This window comes from Pagrus major, chromosome 10 (genome assembly GCF_040436345.1).
Source record: "Pagrus major chromosome 10, Pma_NU_1.0".
NCBI classification, from domain to species: Eukaryota; Metazoa; Chordata; class Actinopteri; order Spariformes; family Sparidae; genus Pagrus; species Pagrus major.
The window spans coordinates 19,742,375-19,766,030 of record NC_133224.1 but is presented as its reverse complement, the minus strand read 5'-3'; the positions used below and the strand labels follow the sequence as shown (position 1 = coordinate 19,766,030).

Here is a 23,656-nt window from a genome sequence, read left to right as displayed (position 1 = left end):
ATATTGTTGTGAGACATAAAAGCTAAAAGTTGAGTAGAAACTACTTTCTCTAAAACCTTGGATAAAAACGGAAGCTTAGAAATTGGCCTAAAATTGTTAAGAACCGAAGGGTCAAGGTTTGGTTTCTTTAAAAGGGGTTAGACCACAGCATGTTTAAAGGAGTGCGGGAAAGTGCCACTTTTTAGGGAGCTGTTAATAATAAATAAAATACTGGGTCCAACTGTGTCAATAACCTATTTAAGAAACTTCGTAGGGATAAAATCAAGGCTGCAAGTAGTTTGTTTCATGTGTGACATGAGTTTAGTTAAAAAGGGCAGTAAAACCGGTTCAAAGCAGCTAAAATAACTATGAATGTCCCTACTGGTCTGTAAAATTCGGTCCAGGGTGGTAATGTTTTGCCTAATATTGTTGACTCTGTTTCTAAAATAGTTTAAAAAGTCCTCACACCTTTCTTGAGAGGCATCAATAAGAGGAGGGGACGAGGGGGTGGTTACTGACTCTATGACTTTAAATAAAATTCTGGGGTTTAAGGGTTCTTTCTTCTTACTTTCAGGAAGAGGAAGTTTGAATTATCTGGACCATGTGTGAGGTGCCTGACTGTCCCCACAATGGAGTAATCTGATGAGGAGGTAAACAGTTATAAAATATAATATAATAATAAAATTATATGCCAAATATGTGTTTTCAACTATTGTGAATGGGTTATGCTACCAATATTGTCTATACTACACTGCCATTATTTTTCATTTAATAAGGACATCCATGGTGCACCTGATTCCTTCTCTGAGCCATGCTGTGAGGCAGGAATGGACGCTTCACCAACACCACAGTCTGACTGTAAGTGTGTCAATAACTGATCCAATTTAATGACTAAGTACATGCTGTAGTGTGGAGATATACTGATATTAATTTCTCCTCTCTTTTGACAGATGTCCCTCCCCCAGAAATAACAGTTCTCAGTGTTGGTCAGGAGACTGTTTCCTTTGGTATACCACTCACCGATGACTCTGTTAAGTATACACTGGAATTAGACTACTCCTGCGACACACAGAGAGACAGTTTGATCAGAGACAACTCCAGCACTGTGGAGGTTGAGGGACTGATTCCTGGGACTGAGTATACTTTCAGCATCACAAAGATTGCAGACAATGGAAATCGAAGCAAAGCAACCTCGCTGTCTGTCTTCACAGGTAAATCTGAAAAACAAATGAATACAAGGAAAATCAAACAGAGCTAAAACTACAAAGTGTTGTCTGAATGGTCTTTGTACTCAACATATGCAAATGTGCTTCTTACTAAGAGGTAAGCTCTGAATTTATGTTATGAAGGTTAATTTCAGAATAAAGAGGTGGTAAAATGTTCTTCAAAGTGCATGAAGTGATTATATGTGTCATTGTCTTTTACCACACCTCTTGTGCTTGGCAGTCAAACTGCACCTCAAAGTGCAGGCAAACACTGACAGAACATGAATTTTCAGTTATAAGTGAAACTATGACATTATTCCCACAGAGCCCAGCCCTCCTGTGCAGATTGCAGTCTATCAGGTCAGCAGTGAGTCACTCTCTCTGCGATGGGATCCCCCTGCTGGTGAAGTGGAGAGTTACCTTGTAACGTGTTGCCATGAGGGAGAAGTTGTGCAAGAGATGACAACGGACACAAACGACCGGACTCTCAGCGGCCTGAGTCCAGGGGTGTGTTACTCTCTGCAGGTTTCTGCACAATTTAGGAATGGAAGAAGAAGCAAGCCAGCTGTAACATCTGCTAACACAAGTAAGTTAAAGGAAATCACAAATGCATTAAAAATTAAGAATTATTTTTCAAAATAAATTCAGGAAAAAGACTCCTGCACACTGTCCACTTCACTTTCAATTAAGTTCATTAACAACGTTTCGGTACTTAGACCTTCATCGGGTTATCTTACAAGAGATTATCTTTTTTTCTAGGCAGTTCCTACAGTACATTTTCTTTGAAGCTGTAACCTACTTTTGTATTATATTTATACTGTTATATTATTTGTATTGTGTACATACGTGCATTGATTGATATATGAACTTTACCTGTTAGGATGTTTTTTTTAAAAAAAAACTTTTGTCATTCAGTGGCGTAGATTTGTTATTCCAGGTGTGTTTGATGGCATATTGAGGCACGTCTTTCTGCGGTGAGGCCTGATTGGGCCACGCGAATCCACAACCCTACTTAAGACAGCCTCCCCCATTGTCTTGTAAGACAACCTGATGAAGGTCTAAGAACCGAAACGTTGTTATTAGACTTAATTGCAAGTGAAGTGGACAGTGTGCGCAAGTCTTTTTCCTGATTTTGTTGGCCCTCGGTCTTCTCCTACGCACCTGTTGACCTTAAGGTGTGCAAAAGCTGCACTTTAAAAATAAATCCAGTTGGCTTTCTTCGTAAACCACTGGGTGTAGAGGTCCTCCATGGATGGTGGCTGGTGATGTGCTGTGCAGATTTCACCAACCTCTGTAGAGCCTTACTGTTGAAAGTGGTGCAACTGCAAAACCAGGTGATGAAGCAGCCAGTCAGGATAATGTTAGTGGTGCCCCTATAGAAGTTGGAGAGTATGTTGGATTCCATTTTGAACCTCCTCAGTCTGCGGAGGGAGAAGAGCCATTGTCTTGCTGTCTTTGTGTTAGTGTTGATGTGATTGGTCCAGGTCAGATCCTCACTAATGTGAAACCAAAGGAACCTGAAGCTGCTGACTCTCTTTACCATCTCCCATTGAAGGTGACGGGAGCATGTACAACTCCCCGTCATTTTCTGTAGTCCACAATCAACCTCTCTGTTTTGCTGATGTTAAGATGGAGGTTATCAGGGGCATCAAGAGTTCGGGGCTCAGAGTGATTCATGATGGTGGATTTAGTGATAATGGACAGTAGCTGCTCAGGCAGAGGGATCTAGTCTTTTTAGGGACAGGGACACTGGTGTTTTTTTTTTTTTAAAGGTGTGGACTACAAACAGGAGCAGTCACAGGTTGGAAATGACTGTGAAGCCATCCACTATCACACAAATTAGGGTTTGTGCAAGAAAAATGTTTAACTCACTTTGGAATGGATGATGGCATGACTTGTAATCTTACTTATGACACAATTACTTCCATGTAGTGATGGCAAAAAAGTTAACAAGCAATTTTTTTCTACTGATATTTTTGGGAGTTCAAAATGTACCAGGTCTACACTGGTACATACTGCTTCCAGGAAACAGCCACAGCTTGGCAAGCTGAGTCTGACATTAACAAAGGTTCTCGTCCTCTCCTGCATTCTCATTACCAAAGAAACTGCCAGAGATGTAAACAGAAGATTTCCAATTCATATCGGTGATTTGTTGTACCCCTACTTAACTGTATAACAATATCAGTTATAATACTGTGTGACAAGTTCAAGTTCCAAGTTCAGCAAATGGCTGATCCAAGTTAATGCTTATTAAGACATGCTATAATGTGGAGATATATTGAGATGCACTTCTCTTTTGACAGATGTCCCTCCACCAGAAATAACAATTCTCAGTGTTGGTCAGGAGACTGTTTCCTTTGGTATACCACTCACCGATGACTCTGTTAAGTATACACTGGAATTAGACTACTCCTGCGACACACAGAGAGACAGTTTGATCAGAGACGACTCCAGCACTGTGGAGGTTGAGGGACTGATTCCTGGGACTGAGTATACTTTCAGCATCACAAGGATTGCAGACAATGGAAATCGTAGCACAGCAACCTCGCTGTCTGTCTTCACAGGTAAATCTGAAAAACAAATGAATACAAGAAAAATCAAACAGAGCTAAAACTACAAAGTGTTGTCTGAATGGTCTTTGTACTCAACATATGCACATGTACTTCTTACTAAGAGGTTAGCTCTGAATTTATGTTATGAAGGTTAATTTCAGAATAAAGAGGTGGTAAAATGTTCTTCAAAGTGCATGAAGTGATTATGTGTGTCATTGTCTTTTACCACACCTCTTGTGCTTGGCAGTTAAACTGCACCTCAAAGTGCAGGCAAACTCTGACAGAACATGAATTATCAGTTATAGTGAAACTATGACATTATTCCCACAGAGCCCAGCCCTCCTGTGCAGATTGCAGTCTATCAGGTCAGCAGTGAGTCACTCTCTCTGCGATGGGATCCCCCTGCTGGTGATGTGGAGAGTTACATTGTAACGTGTTGCCATGAGGGAGAAATTGTGCAAGAGAAGACAACGGACACAAACGACCTGACTCTCAGCGGCCTGAGTCCAGGGGTGTGTTACTCTCTGCAGGTTTCTGCACAATTTAGGAATGGAAGAAGAAGCAAGCCAGCTGTAACATCTGCCAACACAAGTAAGTTAAAGGAAATCACAAGTGCATTAAAAATTAAGAATTATTTTTTTAAAATAAATTCAGGAAAAAGACTCCCGCACACTGTCCACTTCACTTTCAATTAAGTTTATTAACAACATTTTGGTACTTGGTACTGATGAAGGTCTCATCAGGTTATCTTACAAGAGATCATCTTTTTTTCTAGGCAGTTCCTACAGTACATTTTCTTTGAAGCTCTAACCTACTTTTGTATTATATTTATACTGTTATATTATTTGTATTGTGTACATACGTGCATTGATTGATATATGAACTTTACCTGTTAGGATGTTTTTAAAAAAAAAAACTTTTGTCATTCAGTGGCGTAGATTTGTTATTCCAGGTGTGTTTGATGGCATATTGAGGCACGTCTTTCTGCGGTGTAGCCTGAATGGGCCACGCGAGTCCACAACCCTACTTAAGACAGCCTCCCCCATTGTCTTGTAAGACAACCTGATGACGGTCTAAGAACCGAAACGTTGTTAATAAACTCAATTGCAAGTGAAGTGGACAGTGTGCGCAAGTCTTTTTCCTGATTTTGTCGGCCCTCGGTCTTCTCCTACGCACCTGTTGACCTTAAGGTGTGCAAAAGCTGCACTTTAAAAATAAATCCAGTTGGCTTTCTTCGTAAACCACTGGGTGTCAGGCCAGGACCAAATGAGGACTCAGAAGCAGAGGATAAAGATATCAAGCACACTTTATTGAGGTCAAATTCTTCTTTCAAAGAGAGATTAAATAAACAGGCTATGAAACACTGTCTATCTGTAAGTAATCTGACTATAATGACAGAAGTCAAAATGAATATCCCAAAGAGGGAAAAACACATCAAGGAAGGGGAACACTAAATAGAAACAAACAAAACAGAATACTAGACTAAAAATAAAAACTCTCACAATGAGGAAAACAAGGAACTAGGTAAATAACAGAAAACGCTCCCGAAGGAGGAAAACCAAATCTAATCAAAAGGGTCAAAAGAAAAAGGCTCACCTCAACAGGGGCTCTACAATATCTAAACTCTCTAAACAAAAATCACTCCACAAGCGGGAGGAAAAACGGTGACAACAGAACACAAAAACGAAGCACTAAACTTAGAAATTATTAATAAACAAAAAATCACTCTTTAAAGAGGAAAATGACAACAACTTACGTGGCAAGATAATTCTTTCTATGGAAATTGCGGACTATGACGAGGAAACAAGGCTTAGGTGCACGGACAAAAACGAAACACTTCGGCACAAGACAAAGGGAAGATGCCGACTAAATACACATGAGGGAAATGGGGAACAGGTGGAAACGATCAGGGATCAGGTGAGACAATCAGACCGGTGACACATGAGGAAGGGCAAGTGACCTGAAACGAGAGGAGAGGTAGATTTCAAAATAAAACAGGAAGTAAAGAGACAAAAAACCCAAGACGAGACAAACCTCACCGCGGTGTGACAGTACCCCCCCTCTAGGGCCGACTCCTGACGGCCCAGGCTGGTCAGGGTGGTCCCTGTGAAAATCCGTGATGAGAGTCTCATCCAGAATGTGTCTAGGCGGGACCCACTGCCTCTCCTCGGGGCCATATCCTACCCAGTCCACCAGATACTGTTTACCACGGCCCCGGTTGCGAACTGCTAGTAACTGCTTGACCTTGTACACCGGACCGCCATCTATCACTTCTGGGGGCGGCGGCGGGGCAGCGGCTGGGACCATCGGGCTCTCCTTAGCGGGCTTGACTCGGCTTACATGGAAGGTCGGGTGAACACGGAGGGATCGGGGCAGGCGAAGGCGGTCTGCTGCAGGACCGATGAGCTTTGTGATCGGAAATGGACCCACGAACCGCGGCGCCAGCTTTCTGGAAGGGACTTTGAGATGCAAATCTTTCGCCGATAGCCACACTCTCTGTCCTGGCTCGTAGGCAGGGGCGGGCCGTCTCTTTCGGTCCGCAGCTCTTTTGACCCTGTCTCCTTGGCGGATCAATACCTGCTTAGCAGCGGCCCAGATGCGGTGACAGCGGCGAACCATAGCATGGGCGGAGGGTACCGACACCTCCAGCTCGTTGTCTGCGAAAACAGGAGGCTGATAACCAAACACACACTTGAATGGTGAAATACCTGTGGCCGAGGTGGGCAGGATATTGTGGGCATACTCGACCCAGACCAGGTGTTTGCTCCATGTTGAGGGGTTCTGAGAGACCAGGCACCGGAGGCCGGTTTCCAGTTGCTGGTTGATGCGTTCGGTCTGGCCGTTGGCCTCCGGGTGATAACCCGAAGTCAGGCTGGTCTTCGCTCCGATGAGCCGGCAGAACTCCCTCCAGAACCGAGAGATGAACTGGGGGCCCCGGTCTGAAACGATGTCCTTGGGAAATCCGTGAATCTTAAAAACATTGTTCATCATAATCTCCGCCGTTTCTTTGGCGGAGGGCAGTTTAGGTAAAGCAATGAACCTAGCCATTTTGGAAAACCTGTCCACCACTGTGAGGACAGTGGTGTTACCTTGAGAGACCGGGAGCCCCGTGACGAAGTCCACCGAGATGTCGGACCACGGTCTGGAGGGAATGGGAAGAGGCTGCAGGAGACCCATGCGTGACCCGGAGGACGTCTTGTTGCGGGCGTAGACCGAACATGCCTCTACGTACTCCCGGACCTCCGGCTCCATGGAGGGCCACCAGAACCTCCGGGCGATAGCGAACATTGTTCTTCGAACACCCGGATGGCAGGAAAGCAGCGAGGTGTGGGCCCAGTGGATCACCTGTGGGCGCAATTCAACCGGGACAAACAAACGATTCTCTGGGCACCCACTAGGTGACGGAGCCTCACCATTAGCCTGCTTAACCTCATTTTCTATCTGCCAGGTCAGTGCTCCAACCACACATAAAAGTGGGAGGATCGTTTCTGGGTCCTTGGCAGCAGGCTCGGGGTCAAAGAGACGGGACAGTGCGTCTGGTTTGACGTTTCGGGACCCCGGCCTGTATGAAAGAGAAAAAGAGAATCGGTTAAAAAATAGCGCCCACCTGGCCTGGCGAGAGTTGAGTCTCTTGGCTTTCTTGATGTATTCTAAATTCTTATGATCTGTCCATACGATGAATGGATGGTCAGCCCCCTCGAGCCAGTGTCTCCACTCCTCCAAGGCGAGTTTGACCGCCAGCAACTCCCTGTTGCCAACATCGTAGTTTCGCTCCGCCTTGGATAGCCGCCGTGATAGAAAGGCACAAGGATGCATCTTACCGTCCTGCTCTGATCGCTGTGAGAGAATTGCCCCGACCCCTTCGTTGGAGGCGTCCACCTCGACCACGAACTGCCGTTGAGGATCTGGCAGGGTGAGAATGGGAGCCGAGGTAAAGCGTTGCTTGAGGATCCGAAAAGCCGCATCCGCGTCTGGAGACCAGTGGAACTGCACCTGTGTGGAGGTAAGAGCATGGAGAGGAGCAGCTATTGCGCTGAAGCCTCTGATAAACCGCCTGTAAAAGTTAGCAAACCCAAGGAATTGCTGAACCTTCTTGCGGCTATCAGGTGTGGGCCACTCGACCACAGCGCTAATTTTAGCCGGGTCCATCTGTACTCTTCCAGGGGCTACAATGAAGCCCAGGAAGGAGACAGTATCGGCATGAAATTCACTCTTTTCAGCCTTGACAAAGAGTTGGTTGTCTAATAGTCTCTTTAACACCTGAGTTACGTGGTCTTGGTGTTTAGTCAGGTTCGGGGAGTAGATAAGTATGTCGTCTAAATAAACATACACGAAGTGGTCAAGAAAGTCTCTCAGTACGTCATTTATCATGGCCTGGAATACGGCAGGAGCGTTTGTGAGACCAAATGGCATGACTTGGTACTCATAGTGGCCACTGGGGGTGTTAAAACCGGTCTTCCACTCATCCCCTTCTCTGATCCGCACCAAGTGATAGGCGTTGCGAAGATCCAACTTGGTGAAGACCTTGGCCTGTTGAAGCTGGTCAAACACAGATGACATGAGAGGAAGTGGGTAGCGGTTTTTAATTGTTATGTCGTTGAGTGGGCTGTAGTCAATGCAGGGTCGTAGTGAGCCATCTTTTTTGCCCACGAAGAAAAAACCGGCTCCGGCTGGTGATGATGAGTGGCGAATCAGCCTGGCTTTCAGGGAGGTCTCGATGTACTCCCGCATAGCTTTCCTCTCAGGCCCAGAGACCGCGTACAGGCGGCCTTTGGGGATGGTGGAGCCTGGAATTAGCTCTATGGCACAGTCATAGGAGCGGTGAGGAGGAAGTGATAGGGCTTTGGCTTTGTTAAAAACCTCTTTGAGGTGGTGGTAGCAGGATGGCACAGAGCTCAGGTCCGGGTAGTTGGGATCTGTGGCGGGATTAACAGAGACCATATTAATGTCTGCGTCTTCCTCCTCCCGAACTGAAAGGTTCATACAGTCGCGCGCACAGTCCCCTCCCCATCCCAAGATCTCTCCCGTTCTCCAATCTATATGGGGATTGTGACGTGATAGCCATGGCTGTCCCAAAATTAGAGTCTGTGATGGTGAAGTGAATACATAAAAACGAATGTTCTCCTGGTGATCGTTAATGCACAATTTGAGAGGGGTTGTGATGTGGGTGATTGTAAAAAGTTCATGTCCATTAAGAGCCTTAGCTCTGATGGGCCTAGCTAGAAGTTCCGTGTTAATGTCCAGTCGTTTTGCTAATTCCCAGTCCATCAAGCTTTCATCAGCCCCCGAGTCTATGAGTGCCTTGAGTTCAGTGGTGGTGTGGTGCATTACCTGGACTGTCGTGAGAATACGTGAGGGAGTGCCTGCGGTCTTGAATTCACTCACCACCGTGGTCCTTTTGGCCGGGCAGGTGGAGACGAGATGCCCGGGTTCACCGCAGTAGAAACAGCGACCCTCCTGTAGACGCCTCTGTCTTTCCTCCGGTGATAGTCTGGCTCTCCCCAGCTGCATGGGCTCTCCCTCTCTTTCTGGGAGAGGATAATGAGGCTGTTCTGGTGGAGATCGCCGGGTGGTCGGCCAGCCAGGTGTTTGCGTGCGTAGGGGTCTCTCCATCGTTGTGGGTCTCAAGGTGCGCTGCTGCCTGAGTTGGCGAGTTCGGTTATCCGTCCGGATCGCGAGGGCGATGAGTGAGTCAAGGTCCGGGGGAAGATCCAAAGGAACCAGAAGGTCCTGAATAGGAGCCGCCAATCCCTTTAAGAACACGTCGTATAGAGCCGTTGTATTCCAGCCAATTTCCGGCGATAATGTGCGAAATTGGATGGCGTAGTCACACACAGAGTTGTTGCCCTGTTTCAGTCTGCTCAGCTCCCGAGCCTTTTCCCGGTTGGTAGTTACCGGGTCAAAGATTTTCTGCAGCGCCGTCTCAAACCCGGTGAGGGATCTGCAAACAGGTGAATCTTGGGCCCACTCTGCCGAGGCCCAGGCTTTGGCTCTGCCGGCAAGGTGGGAAATCATGAAGGCAATCTTTGATCGGTCAGTGGGAAAAGCTTGGGGATTTAGCTCATAGTGTATGGAGCAGTCTATGAGGAAGGCTTTACATAAGCCCAGTTCACCAGAGAATCGTGTAGGTGGAGCTAACTTACATGTTGCTCCCATGACGGTCATAGTAGGAACGGGATTTACTGGTGGGGTGGCTGCTACTGCCGGAGGCTCAGGTGCTGCATTCGTCTGCACTAGATGATCGTGCAGGCCCTGGAGTTGAGAGGATAGAAGCCCAAATCTAATCAAAAGGGTCAAAAGAAAAAGGCTCACCTCAACAGGGGCTCTACAATATCTAAACTCTCCAAACAAAAATCACTCCACAAGCGGGAGGAAAAACGGTGACAACAGAACACAAAAACGAAGCACTAAACTTAGAAATTATTAATAAACAAAAAATCACTCTTTAAAGAGGAAAATGACAACAACTTACGTGGCAAGATAATTCTTTCTATGGAAATTGCGGACTATGACGAGGAAACAAGGCTTAGGTGCACGGACAAAAACGAAACACTTCGGCACAAGACAAAGGGAAGACGCCGACTAAATACACATGAGGGAAATGGGGAACAGGTGGAAACGATCAGGGATCAGGTGAGACAATCAGACCGGTGACACATGAGGAAGGGCAAGTGACCTGAAACGAGAGGAGAGTTAGATTTCAAAATAAAACAGGAAGTAACGAGACAAAAAACCCAAGACGAGACAAACCTCACCGCGGTGTGACACTGGGTGTAGAGGTCCTCCATGGATGGTGGCTGGTGAGGTGCTGTGCAGATTTCACCAACCTCTGTAGAGCCTTACTGTTGTAAGTGGTGCAACTGCAAAACCAGGTGCTGAAGCAGCCAGTCAGGATAATGTTAGTGGTGCCCCTATAGAAGTTGGACAGTATGTTGGATTCCATTTTGAACCTCCTCAGTCTGCGGAGGAAGAAGAGCCATTGTCTTGCTGTCTTTGTGTTAGTGTTGATGTGATTGGTCCAGGTCAGATCCTCACTATTGTGAAACCAAAGGAACCTGAAGCTGCTGACTCTCTCTACCGTCTCCCATTGAAGGTGACGGGAGCATGTACAACTCCCCGTCATTTTCTGTAGTCCACAATCAACCTCTCTGTTTTGCTGATGTTAAGATGGAGGTTATCAGGGGCATCAAGAGTTCAGGGCTCAAAGTGATTCATGATGGTGGATTTAGTGATAATGGACAGTAGCTGCTCAGGCAGAGGGATCTAGTCTTTTTAGGGACAGGGACACTGGTGTTTTTTTTAAAGGTGTGGACTACAAACAGGAGCAGTCACAGGTTGGAAATGACTGTGAAGCCATCCACTATCACACAAATTAGGGTTTGTGCAAGAAAAATGTTTAACTCATTTTGGAATGGATGATGGCATGACTTGGTTGTATTAAAACCATCTATTTTAGTACTTCTTGATTTAAGTGCAGCCTTTGATACAGTAGACCATTCAATTCTTTTAGACAGACTGCACAACCAGGTTGGAATCTCTGGTACTGTTTTTAACTGGTTTAAATCTTATCTCACTGACAGAACATTTTTTGTGAGTATGGAGGGATACTCATCAAAGAGCCACAAAATTACCTGTGGTGTCCCCCAAGGCTCAATTTTAGGTCCAACACTTTTTAACCTATACATGCTGCCACTTGGGAATGTCATCAGGAAGCACGGCATAAACTTCCACAGTTATGCTGATGACACACAGCTGTATATCGCCGTGTCTCCTGATGACCCAGGGCCAATTGATGCCCTTTTTAACTGTATTTTAGATATCAAGTCATGGATGGCAAAACATTTTCTTCAGCTCAACCAGGACAAAAACCGAGGTCTTATTTATTGGTTCTGAAGCTCAAAGACAGATGATTAATACAAAATTGAACGCCCTGGCATTACAACCAACTAACCAAGTAAAAAACCTTGGAGTTATTTTTGATTCAGACCTCAGTTTTAACCCACACATCAGAAACATAACTAAGACAGCTTTTTATCATCTAAAAAACATTGCCAGAGTGAGACCATTCCTTTCCAAAGCCAGTACAGAGACATTAATGCATGCTTTTATCACCAGCCGCATTGATTATTGCAACGCTCTACTTTCTGGTCTCCCAAAAAAGAACTTGGCTCAATTACAACTACTGCAAAACTCTGCAGCACGGGTGTTGACTAAGACCAGAAAGAGAGCACACATCACACCCATTTTAAAGTCTCTGCACTGGCTACCTGTCTGCTTCAGGATTGATTTTAAGATCCTTTTATTAGTTTTTAAAGCTCTTAATGGCCTTGGCCCAACTTATTTATCAGATTTGCTTTTATCGTATGAACCCTCCAGAACCCTCAGGTCCTCTGGTAACAACCTTTTAACCATTCCAAAAGTGAGAACAAAAACTCACGGGGAGGCTGCCTTTCAATACCGTGGTCCACGTTTGTGGAAGAGCCTCCCAGAGGACCTGAGGGCACTGGAGAATGTTGATACTTTTAAGAGCAACCTTGAGACCTTCCTTTTTAGGCTGGCTTTTAGCTGAATTTTATTTATGTATTTATTGGTTTTTTATCCTGTTTAAACCTTGTTTTATTTGATTTATCTATTCACGTTTTATTCATTTATTTATTTTAATAATCTTGTTTTATCTTGTTTTACTTTATTTATGATTATTTTTTATTTCTTTGCTTATAAACAGTTATAGACTTTTAAACCTATTTTAGTATTTTATCATTCTTAGTTAGTTTTAGAGTTTTATTATTTTGTCTTTATTTTATTTATTTTACTTCCTCTAGTGTCTCCTCAGTGAAATACATCGATGATAGCGTTTCCTCGGTTCCACAATACCTGTTGTTAGTGCCCTGTTTCATTTATCACTGTTTAGTTATTTATTATTACTCACTTTTTATTTTGTCCTGTTGGGTTTTAAGTAGCTGGGTGTGGCTGTGTATGTGTGTGTGTGTGTGTGCGCGTGTGTGTGTGTGGGGGGGGGCTGTTGTTTTTTTTAATTGTTGCTGCTGCTGTTTTTAATTTCTGTAAAGCACTTTGAGCTACATTACCATGTATGAAAAGCGCTCTACAAATAAAGTTTGATTGATTGATTGATTGTACATCTTATTTATGACACAATTACTTCCATGTAGTGATGGCAAAAAAGTTAACAAGCAATTTTTTTCTACTGATATTTTTGGGAGTTCAAAATGTACCAGGTCTACACTGGTACATACTGCTTCCAGGAAACAGCCACAGCTTGGCAAGCTGAGTCTGACACTAACAAAGGTTCTCGTCCTCTCCTGCATTCTCATTACCAAAGAAACTGCCAGAGATGTAAACAGAAGATTTCCAATTCATATCCGTGATTTGTTCTACCCCTACTTAATTGTATCACAATATCAGTTATAATACTGTGTGACAAGTTCAAGTTCCAAGTTCAGCAAATGACTGATCCAATTTAATGCTTATTAAGACATGCTATAATGTGGAGATATATTGAGATGCACTTCTCTTTTGACAGATGTCCCTCCACCAGAAATAACAGTTCTCAGTGTTGGTCAGGAGACTATTTCCTTTGGTATACCACTCACCGATGACTCTGTTAAGTATACACTGGAATTAGACTACTCCTGCGACACACAGAGAGGCAGTTTGATCAGAGACGACTCCAGCACTGTGGAGGTTGAGGGACTGATTCCTGGGACTGAGTATACTTTCAGCATCACAAGGATTGCAGACAATGGAAATCGTAGCACAGGAACCTCGCTGTCTGTCTTCACAGGTAAATCTGAAAAACAAATGAATACAAGAAAAATCAAACAGAGCTAAAACTACAAAGTGTTGTCTGAATGGTCTTTGTACTCAACATGTGCACATGTACTTCTTACTAAGAGGTAAGCTCTGAATTTATGTTATGAAGGTTAATTTTAGAATAAAGAGGTGGTAAAATGTTCTTCAAAGTGCATGAAGTGATTATATGTGTCATTGTCTTTTACCACACCTCTTGTGCTTGGCAGTCAAACTGCACCTCAAAGTGCAGGCAAACACTGACAGAACATGAATTATCAGTTATAGTGAAACTATTACATTATTCCCACAGAGCCCAGCCCTCCTGTGCAGATTGCAGTCTATCAGGTCAGCAGTGAGTCACTCTCTCTGCGATGGGATCCCCCTGCTGGTGATGTGGAGAGTTACATTGTAACGTGTTGCCATGAGGGAGAAATTTTGCAAGAGAAAACAACGGACACAAACAACCTGACTCTCAGCAACCTGAGTCCAGGGGTGTGTTACTCTCTGCAGGTTTCTGCACAATTTAGGAATGGAAGAAGAAGCAAGCCAGCTGTAACATCTGCTGACACAAGTAAGTTAAAGAAAATCACAAGTGCATTCAAAATGAAGAATTATTTTTCAAAATAAATTTAGACACGTAGGGGCAACAAGAGGATTGTATTAGATTAAATCAAATACAATCTTATAGAAATAAAACTCTAAAAGTGAAATTAAAGTAATATTAAGACCCCTGCACTCCAGTAGTGCACCAACACAAAGACCTTCTCAGGGCGATGTGGGTTTGTAGAGACATTGATTGATGGTCACTAAAGTATGGGTGACTGCCATCATGTAAAACCATGAACATCCAAAAATCCTAAAAATTAAGTTCTTATTTCAGTTTCCTTGACAGCCAAAGATGGTAAGTTATACCTCAATGATATGTAGCAGCAATGTCATGAGCAGGTCTGTAGTGGTACTGAAAAGTAAAGGCTGAGCAAACCCTTACATTAGCTATTTCATTAAAGAGAGCCTTCATTGATAGATGGATTTTTTACTTTTTATTATTGTTTAAGTGTGATACTGTCCTTTGGCTGCTGTGACTAAGGACTTTCCCCATTTGTGGGACAAATAAAGGATTTCTGATTCTGATTCTGATATTTTTCCCAGGAAGTCCATTATTCAATTAGACTTGAAACAATTGTGTGTTAAGCCTATGCAAATCCACTCAGACAGACTTGAGAGTGAGGTCTGTACTGATCCAGTTGGCTTTCTTCGTAAACCACTGGGTGTAGAGGTCCTCCATGGATGGTGGCTGGTGATGTGCTGTGCAGATTTCACCAACCTCTGTAGCCTTACTGTTGAAAGTGGTGCAACTGCAAAACCAGGTGATGAAGCAGCCAGTCAGGATAATGTTAGTGGTGCCCCTATAGAAGTTGGACAGTATGTTGGATTCCATTTTGAACCTCCTCAGTCTGCGGAGGAAGAAGAGCCATTGTCTTGCTGTCTTTGTGTTAGTGTTGATGTGTTTGGTCCAGGTCAGATCCTCACTATTGTGAAACCAAAGGAACCTGAAGCTGCTGACTCTCTCTACCGTATCTCATTGAAGGTGACGGGAGCATGTACAACTCCCCGTCATTTTCTGTAGTCCACAATCAACCTCTTTGTTTTGCTGATGTTAAGATGGAGGTTATCAGGGGCATCAAGAGTTCAGGGCTCAGAGTGATTCATGATGGTGGATTTAGTGATAATGGACAGTAGCTGCTCAGGCAGAGGGATCTAGTCTTTTTATGGACAGGGACACTGGTGCTTTTTTTTAAAGGTGTGGACTACAAACAGGAGCAGTCACAGGTTGGAAATGACTGTGAAGCCATCCACTATCACACAAATTAGGGTTTGCGCAAGAAAAATTTTAACTCACTTTGGAATGGATAATGGCATGACTTGTACATCTTATTTATGACACAATTAGTTCCATGTCATGATGGCAAATTCAAAATGTAGCAGGTCAACACTGGTACATACTGCTTCCAGGAAATAGCCACAGCTTTGCAAGCTGAGTCTGGATCTCCATGAGCAGGGTCTCTCTGAGCTAGGTCTGTCTGCATTGGACCTCTCTGAACTGGATGTCCCTGACTGTATCCTCTGCTTCCTAGTAATAATCAATGTATAAAATCACAGCTATGATTAACATTCAGACAAATGTTTTGTACCGATAACAAACTCAAAAGTTGGATTAACTTAACAGTGTGCATCGTGTCAGTAAACAGTAAACTGTGTGCAGTATGGTTCAATTCAGCACATCATTTCAGTAGACAATGACAGTTAACAGTGTGCAGTACTACCAGCAGTCACAGAATACAGCTAATGATAGCAATACGTACAAAAGCAGACAGGTTGTAAGTCCTTAGCACTAAAACGGACTATAGATACTGTGATTACCTTAGACCTCGCCAAGTGGTTCCTGGAAAAAGTGTTCACTCTCTGTGTCTTTGTCTTGTGTGTTCTTCCTAGTGCAGGGGTCTGCAACCTGCGGCTCTGGAGCCACATGCGTCTCTTTTGCCCCATATATATATGTATATATACATATATATATGTATATATATATATATACATATATATATATATATATGTATATATATATATATATATATATATATATATATACATATATATATGTATATATATACATATATATATATATATATACATATATATATATACACACACATATCTATACATATATATATATTTTATCATCATCACTGCTTTAGGCCGACAGTGATTCTTGAATTCTCCTTAAGTAAAAATGCGTAGCCTACACACAGAATTGTATCTGTTCAAAAGGTTGTTCAAAGTTACACTGACAAAAAACCTTTAAATCCAATTAAATATTTTGTTTCCTAATAAATTACAATAATTGGTGATGTCAATGTTCATCACAACTGTTTAATGACAAAATAGTAGAATTTCATGGAAAAAAACAGCCATGGAAATAAACTCAAAATAACTTTTTATTGGTTGTACAAAGGATAAATATCATACTTTTAAATGGTATCACCCCTTATCACACTCTGCCTATAACAATATGCGGTGTTTATTCCCAAATATACTTACAGTATATTTGATTATGATAACACATTTTCCTTACATTAATACATTTTTAAAAATTGCAAGGATCTCATTTTATTATAAAATTGGATTTATTGTCTTAACATAGAACTAGATTTAATATAATAATAATTGCTCTGGACCCAAGTGTTACATGGATGGGCAGATTTATTACAAAGATTCAACAAGAAAGTATTTGAGTAATTTGGTGCTTTTACGTTTGAATTTCTTTTGTAATCCTATTTTGACGTATCTAGCATACTTCAGCTCCAATGAAAAGACGAGATGCAAAATTGTGCAGCAGGCAGAATTTCCTAACATCTCAGCATGCAAAGATGCATTCATTCAAGTGTCAATAAAACTGGACACCTATAACATAATAATTTATTTTATTTGAAGCAAACTTCATGAATGTTTTTTTGTGAGAAAGTAGAATGTGTTCCACTCATTCCATCACAGAGAGATGAGAGCTGTAGAAATCATTGGAACTGAAAACTGCTGTGATGTACATGTTCTTTAAACTTTTGCCTGCAACTGTATGTTTCATGAAATCATCTACTGTATGACTGGTTTTAAGGAACAAACATCTTCATATCCACAGAGACACAAATGAAGAGCTTATTGGAGGATCTGGGGTTGGAGCAGCTCTACAAAAAGAAGCTGTCGCTGAGCACAGTACTTCAGATTGAGGAGAAGACCATCACTGATGAACCTGCCAAGTGCAATTCAGACCTTCCATGGTATTTTCTGAAGAAACTGATGATGGTTAATGTGACAGCTAGGAATGTGAAATGTGTATCTGGTTGTGAGTCTGCCTGTGATGGTGCATCAGGAAAGACAGAATTAGATCTTGATAATCTGTTCAGTAGTCAGCAATCAGATGATATGTTGAACCCCCTCGACATAATCACTGCTCTCTTCCTGTGCTCTGATAGTTTTGTACAGCAGGAAATGGCTCTAAAAATGTCCATGTGTCAGTTTTCTGTGCCTCTGCTGCTCCCTGATTGTGACACAAAGCAGTGCACACTCATGCTTTGGGCCATGAGAGACATTGTTAAAAAGCACAGACCTCAGTCACTTTCAGAATCCAGGGGCTTTATTGAAGACAGAATTGTTGTCTCTGAACTTCCAATGATATCTTTTGTGAGACTGGGTGAGTGCTCCTTGTCCAAGTCAGAGATCCTCAACAAGCTTCTGAGCAATTCTCAGCAGTACCATGACACCTTTGTTCATTCTAACATGGAGTGTGGTGACAGTCCAAGGAAAATATCCAATGGATTGGCTGAAATTTCTTGGTACCTTCCTTGTGGGAACAAAAACATGGACATTTTCAGTGAGCCAGTAGCTGTAGCTAACCTTCGTGGGGACATTGCTTCATTTGAAACACAATTTTCTTTTTTGTGTCAGACATCTGCAGCAGTATTTGTGTTCTTTGACAGTCTGGACTCTGACTGTGAGCTGCTTATGAACCAACAACACAAGGCAGAGATCTTCTTGGTGGGTAACCATCAAAGCAATCACTCCAGTAAGGATGCTCTTAAAAAGGTAGCTACCAAGTTGAGCTTGACTAACAACAATATCCTTCTGAAAGCTAAGCACATGAATGACGCAGACTTTGTCAAAAAATTGCGAATCACAGTTAGAGATGTATTTCAAAGCTCAAAGAGGAAGATGAGAATCGAGCAGATGGCTGACATTGCCCGTGATCTGAAAATCCGGGTTGATGAAGACTGTTCAGAGTGCCAGACTGCCAAGAACAATGCTGATGCCATCACTGCAGAAATTCAAGACATCCCGAAATATAAAGAAACTCAGCTACCCTTGCAAGGCCAAATATGGAAAGAATTGACTGGTTTAGAGAAGGAAGAATTTCGGCTTCGAAAAGTTGGGTCAGAAAACGTAGAAAAGTACAAAAGTGATCTTCAAGTACAGAAAGAAAAACTTCGGAAAGAACAGAACTCTTATGACATGTCAAATGCAATGACATGTTTCATCAATGCAATATCAAGCTCAGGGACAGAGAGATCCTATTTCCTGAAATGGATGCGAATGAACCTCGATAACTTGTCTCGGGAAAAACTGTCTGACCTCAGGGAGCAGTACAAAAAGAAATACCAAAATTCTGAGAACAAAGAGGAAATCAAAGAGATTGACAGACAGCTTTCCAACAGCTCACTGGGGACTGAACACTTCTTCCGTGAAATGGGTCAGATCTATGAAGCTTCACTTTCCCTTCCAGAAACTGACCAATCACGTCAACAGTTACAGCATCTGCCTAAACTATGTGCAGGATTGTTGCTTGATGGATTTCCCCTTGAGCTTGTAGATGGAGATGCATCCAACATACCTCTCAGATGGGTGAGTGATGTTCTCTCTCAGCTCAATGACCTGGTGTCTCCTAAGAACAAGATACTGGTGGTCACAGTTCTTGGAGTTCAGAGCACAGGGAAGTCCACTCTCCTCAACACCATGTTTGGAGTGCAGTTTGCAGTCAGCAGTGGTCGATGCACTCGAGGTGCCTTCATGTTGCTCATCAGAGTCAATGATGATGTTAAAAAAGTTCTCAACTGTGACTTCATGGTGATCATTGACACTGAGGGCTTAAAGTCACCAGAACTCGCACAACTGGACAACAGCTATGAGCACGACAATGAGCTTGCAACACTTGTTGTGGGGCTGAGTGATATCACCATTATCAATATTGCAATGGAGAACTCAACAGAAATGAAAGACATCCTACAAATAGTGGTGCATGCTTTTCTCAGGATGACAGAGGTGGGCAAAAAGCCCAAATGTCAGTTTGTTCACCAGAATGTGTCAGATGTTTCAGCCCATGAGAAGAACTTACGAGACAGGAAACTACTCTTGCAGCAGTTAAACGAGATGACGCAGGCAGCAGCCAAAATGGAAAAGAAAGAGGAGAACAAGAGCTTCACTGATGTGATGGAGTACAGTCCAGACACTGGGAACTGGTACGTTCCTGGTCTCTGGACTGGAAACCCACCAATGGCACCAGTCAATGCAGGGTACAGTGAGGCTGTTTATGAGCTCAAGAAAAACATTATCCAAATGTTAGGAAGTTGTGAGTCGTCTGCTAATAATATCTTGGAGTTTACAGAGTGGGTGAAAAGCCTGTGGAATGCAGTGAAGCATGAAAACTTCATCTTCAGCTTCAGAAACAGCCTGGTGGCTGATGCATACATGAGGCTGTGCACAGAATTCAACAAATGGGAATGGGAATTCAAAAAAGAGATGTACATCTGGGTTACAGAAGCTGAAACAAGAATTTCCAACTTTGGCACAGTTGCTGGAAAATCTGAGACATCTGACATGTCAGATTTTCTCACTCAGTTAAAAAGTGAAGCTTGTGTTGTGTTGTCTAAATGGGAAACAAAGACTCTTGAAAAGCTGGCAGAGTACTTCAAGCAAACAGAGGGTCACGTCTATCTAGTTGAAGGATACAGAGAAGACTTTGCAAACAGTGCAAAGAGCCTTCGACGAGAAATGGAGAACTCTGTAATCAATCAGCTCACAGCTGCAGCTGACATCAGACAGGGAATGGCAGAAATTGACAGAATCAAGGAGAAGCACACAAAACAGATAGAGGAGAGAGTATGTGCATTGATTGAAGAATGTCGGCAAAAAAAAGTCAAGATGACAGACAAAGAGCTGGATGAAAAATTTGATAAGATGTGGAATAAAACACTGAATGAACTATCATTTCCGAAGCAAAAGGTCACAGATGTCATCGCAAGAGTGACCTCCGACTTGAGAACAAATCTATCACACAGGGGTGGTGCATCTAAACTGTTGTGTCAAAAAAGTCTGCAAGATTGTGGACAGGGGCCTTTCAAATATACTGTGGAAGGATTGTACGAACAGTTTAAACACGGAGTCAGAAAATTCTTCAATGTTGAAGATCACGTAATGGCTTTACAAAAGATAGCTGACTGCATCATCACGGACTGCACAGAGATTGTGAATGACAAAGTGAAAAGAAAAAACAATTACCACGACACTTACATCCAGGAGATCCTACACATGATTGATGAGAAGCTGCAAAACAATCAGAATGTGAAGATAGAGATCGAGTTTGAAGTTCCTCTCAAACAGCACATCTGTGGATTTGCAGCCAGACAGTTTCAGGAAATGCATGAAGATTTCCTGTGTGAGAATGATCCCTACAGATGTCTGAATCAAAACAAAAAAAAGTTTTGTGATGATTTTAAAGATGTGTTCCATGAACGAGACCAGTGCCAGAAGAAAGCAGAAGAATTCACAGAATGCTGCTTGAGGCCTGCAGTGGAAGACTTTATCAACCGTTCCTTGGGTCCTGATATCATTGGTGAAATGAAGACAAAGTTTGAGTTCAGCACACGGATGTTCTTCCAGTATTCAATTTTACTGGATTTGCTCTCAAAGCAGAACTTTATGAAGTATCAGAGGTACATTCGCTCATATGAGAGTTATGCAAACAAATGGGTTCTTGATTGCATCTTGAAACATTTCTCAAATAGGTCTAAAATGTTTGAGTTTGAAGATCAACATCTCCAGTCAAGAATCAACAGCATAAATATTGCTATCAACAAAGCTAAAACAGAAAAGAGTGGCAGCCTGAAGACATTTGTTGAGAATGTCTGTCAGAAACTTGGTGATAAACTGGTCATTTCCCAGGATGCTCTTGGTGCTTTCATGATCCTGAACAATGCTGACCAGGAACAGTTTGCTCACTGGCTCACTGAGTGTGTGAAGGACATGGAACAAGCTCTTAGGAAGAAGTTCAAAGAAACAAGCATCCAAATGAAACTAGAATCTCTTCATGTGAATCCTCAGAACGAGCTTTTTTCAGAAATGATCGGCTGTGGTAAACAGTGTCCATTCTGCAAAGCACCTTGTGAGGCAGGAGGAAGAGAACATACAGAGCACCACACTTCTCTACATCGACCAAAGGGTCTGGGTGAAACTACCTGGCATGGAACAGAAAAACTTGTCATTGACGTTTGCTCTTCTTCGGTGGTCAGTGACACGCATTTTCGCTGCAATGCCACAAATGGTGAATCGCACCCTTACAAGCGTTACAGAGAAATTTTCCCAGACTGGAAAATTGCTCCAGATGCAAGCCTTCAGGCATCAGACTACTGGAAATATGTGCTGGCAAAGTTCAATGACAAGTTTGCAGAAGCATATTATGCAAAGCCTGCTAATATTCCATTAATTTGGGAAAATATCACATACGAGCAGGCAGAGGAGAGTCTGAAAAAGACATTCAACATCAAATGAGAGTACAAACATTCCTCACATGTACAAAGGTATTCATTTACCTTTCATAGATATTTAGAAGAGTAGAGAATCAGAAACAGTCACATACTGTATATAAGATGACAAGCTTGAAGATATTGTCAGTACACGCAGACATTTTGCCACTATGTCTTACAATGTGGATATAAGAGGAAATCATTGCAATACTGCTTAACTTTAGCTGAGGTTGCAATAAACATGTTTAATCAAAATAATCTGCTGTAATAATCACTGTTTGTATGTAATGCTGACTGCATCAACATTTTCAAGAGCTATTTTACACGCTGAGTCATTTAACATGTGAAGAACATACAAATATTTCCAGTTTGATCTGAGTTTGAATCTATAATCTTTGTGTGATCGATGAATGTCATTGTATTGCCACTGAAAAAGATGTGCACAGTTAACCAAGTCAACAGAGTGACAGAAAATTGTTTTTCTTTTTGTCAAATATCTGATATATAGTCTTTCACTGTTTATGTGGAATTCCTGATGTCAAATATTTACACTTAGTGCACTTTGTTTTAAAGTCAGTCTTTACACGGTCGGACAGAAAGTTGTTTTGCTGATTAAGGATGATAAGTTTGTTTTTGTTTCTGTGATATTTCTGACGTCAAATATTAAATTTTTTCATTATACACGAGTCAGTGGTATTACATACTACTGCATATTGCATTGCTGTAATCAGACAGAAAGTTGTGTTTTTAAAGTTAATGTGATTATTTACTCCATTCATTCAATTTGTTTGTGTCTTTTATTTTATTTTTTTTAAATCTAATTGCATATGTGATTTTCTTCACTCAAAATCAGAAATAGTCACAGTGTATACAAGATGACAAGGTTGAAGATATTGTCAGTACATGTAGACATTTTGCCACTATGGCTTACAATGTGGATATAAGAGAAAGTCATTGCAAATATTGGTCATCTTTCACTGAGATTGCAACAAACATAGTAGATAATAATAATCTGCTTTCACTGTATGTTAAGGTTGACCTCATCAATATTTTAAGAGCTTTTTGTGTACTTGGAGTTTATGTAATAGTTAAGAACATACAAAATATTTCCAGTTTGATCTGAGTCTGAATTTGTTACCTTTGTGTGAAAGGCAACAAAATGACAGAAGCAAGTTTGTTTTTCTTTTTTCAAATATCTGATATGTTTACTGTTATTGTTTATTTCTGTGAATTATCTGATGTCAAATATTTACTTTTACAGTGACAGTAAGTCAGTCTTTATGTGGTATTGTCAAAAAAGGACAGGAAGTTGTTTTTATAAAGAGTGATTTATTTTTTGTTTCTGTGATGTATCTGATTTCAAATATTTACTTTATTTTATACATCACTCGGTTTGCATGTGGTATTAATTATTAGAACTTAAAAAAACATGGTATGGGACTAATCTGATGCAAAATATTTCAATGTGTTAAACGATCATTCAGTCAACATGTAGCTTTCACATGACAGGGTCAGGGTTAATTTGTAGTGGGTTAAGATTAGGGTTAGTTTGTTCCTTATCTAATACAAGGTACAAGATAGATTTGTCATGTTTTAAACAGCATTTAATGAATGATTTTCCTAAATCTGAATTCAGAATCTCTTTGTTTATGTTTCTGTGAAGTATCTGATTCTGAATATTTACATTGTTTAAAGAATTAAAATGTCACTCATTCTCTATGTGATAGTTAGCATGTATACGTTACTCACTCCTGTTAACTGATTC

At 41.9% G+C, this 23,656-nt stretch overlaps 1 protein-coding gene across 1 annotated transcript; it reads left to right on the top strand.

Moving 5' to 3' along the window:
- Nucleotides 1-806: 806 nt before the first annotated feature.
- On the top strand, nt 807-22,010 carry LOC141003371 (interferon-induced very large GTPase 1-like). Its single transcript, XM_073474695.1, has 12 exons — nt 807-837; nt 930-1,190; nt 1,510-1,770; nt 3,488-3,748; nt 4,067-4,327; nt 6,513-6,673; nt 6,948-7,134; nt 7,581-7,739; nt 9,000-9,077; nt 13,278-13,538; nt 13,857-14,117; nt 17,238-22,010. The coding sequence occupies exons 1-12, from the start codon at nt 807-809 to the stop codon at nt 21,914-21,916; spliced, it is 6,861 nt and encodes a 2,286-aa protein (XP_073330796.1). The 3' UTR covers nt 21,917-22,010.
- The last annotated feature ends 1,646 nt before the right edge of the window (nt 22,011-23,656 follow it).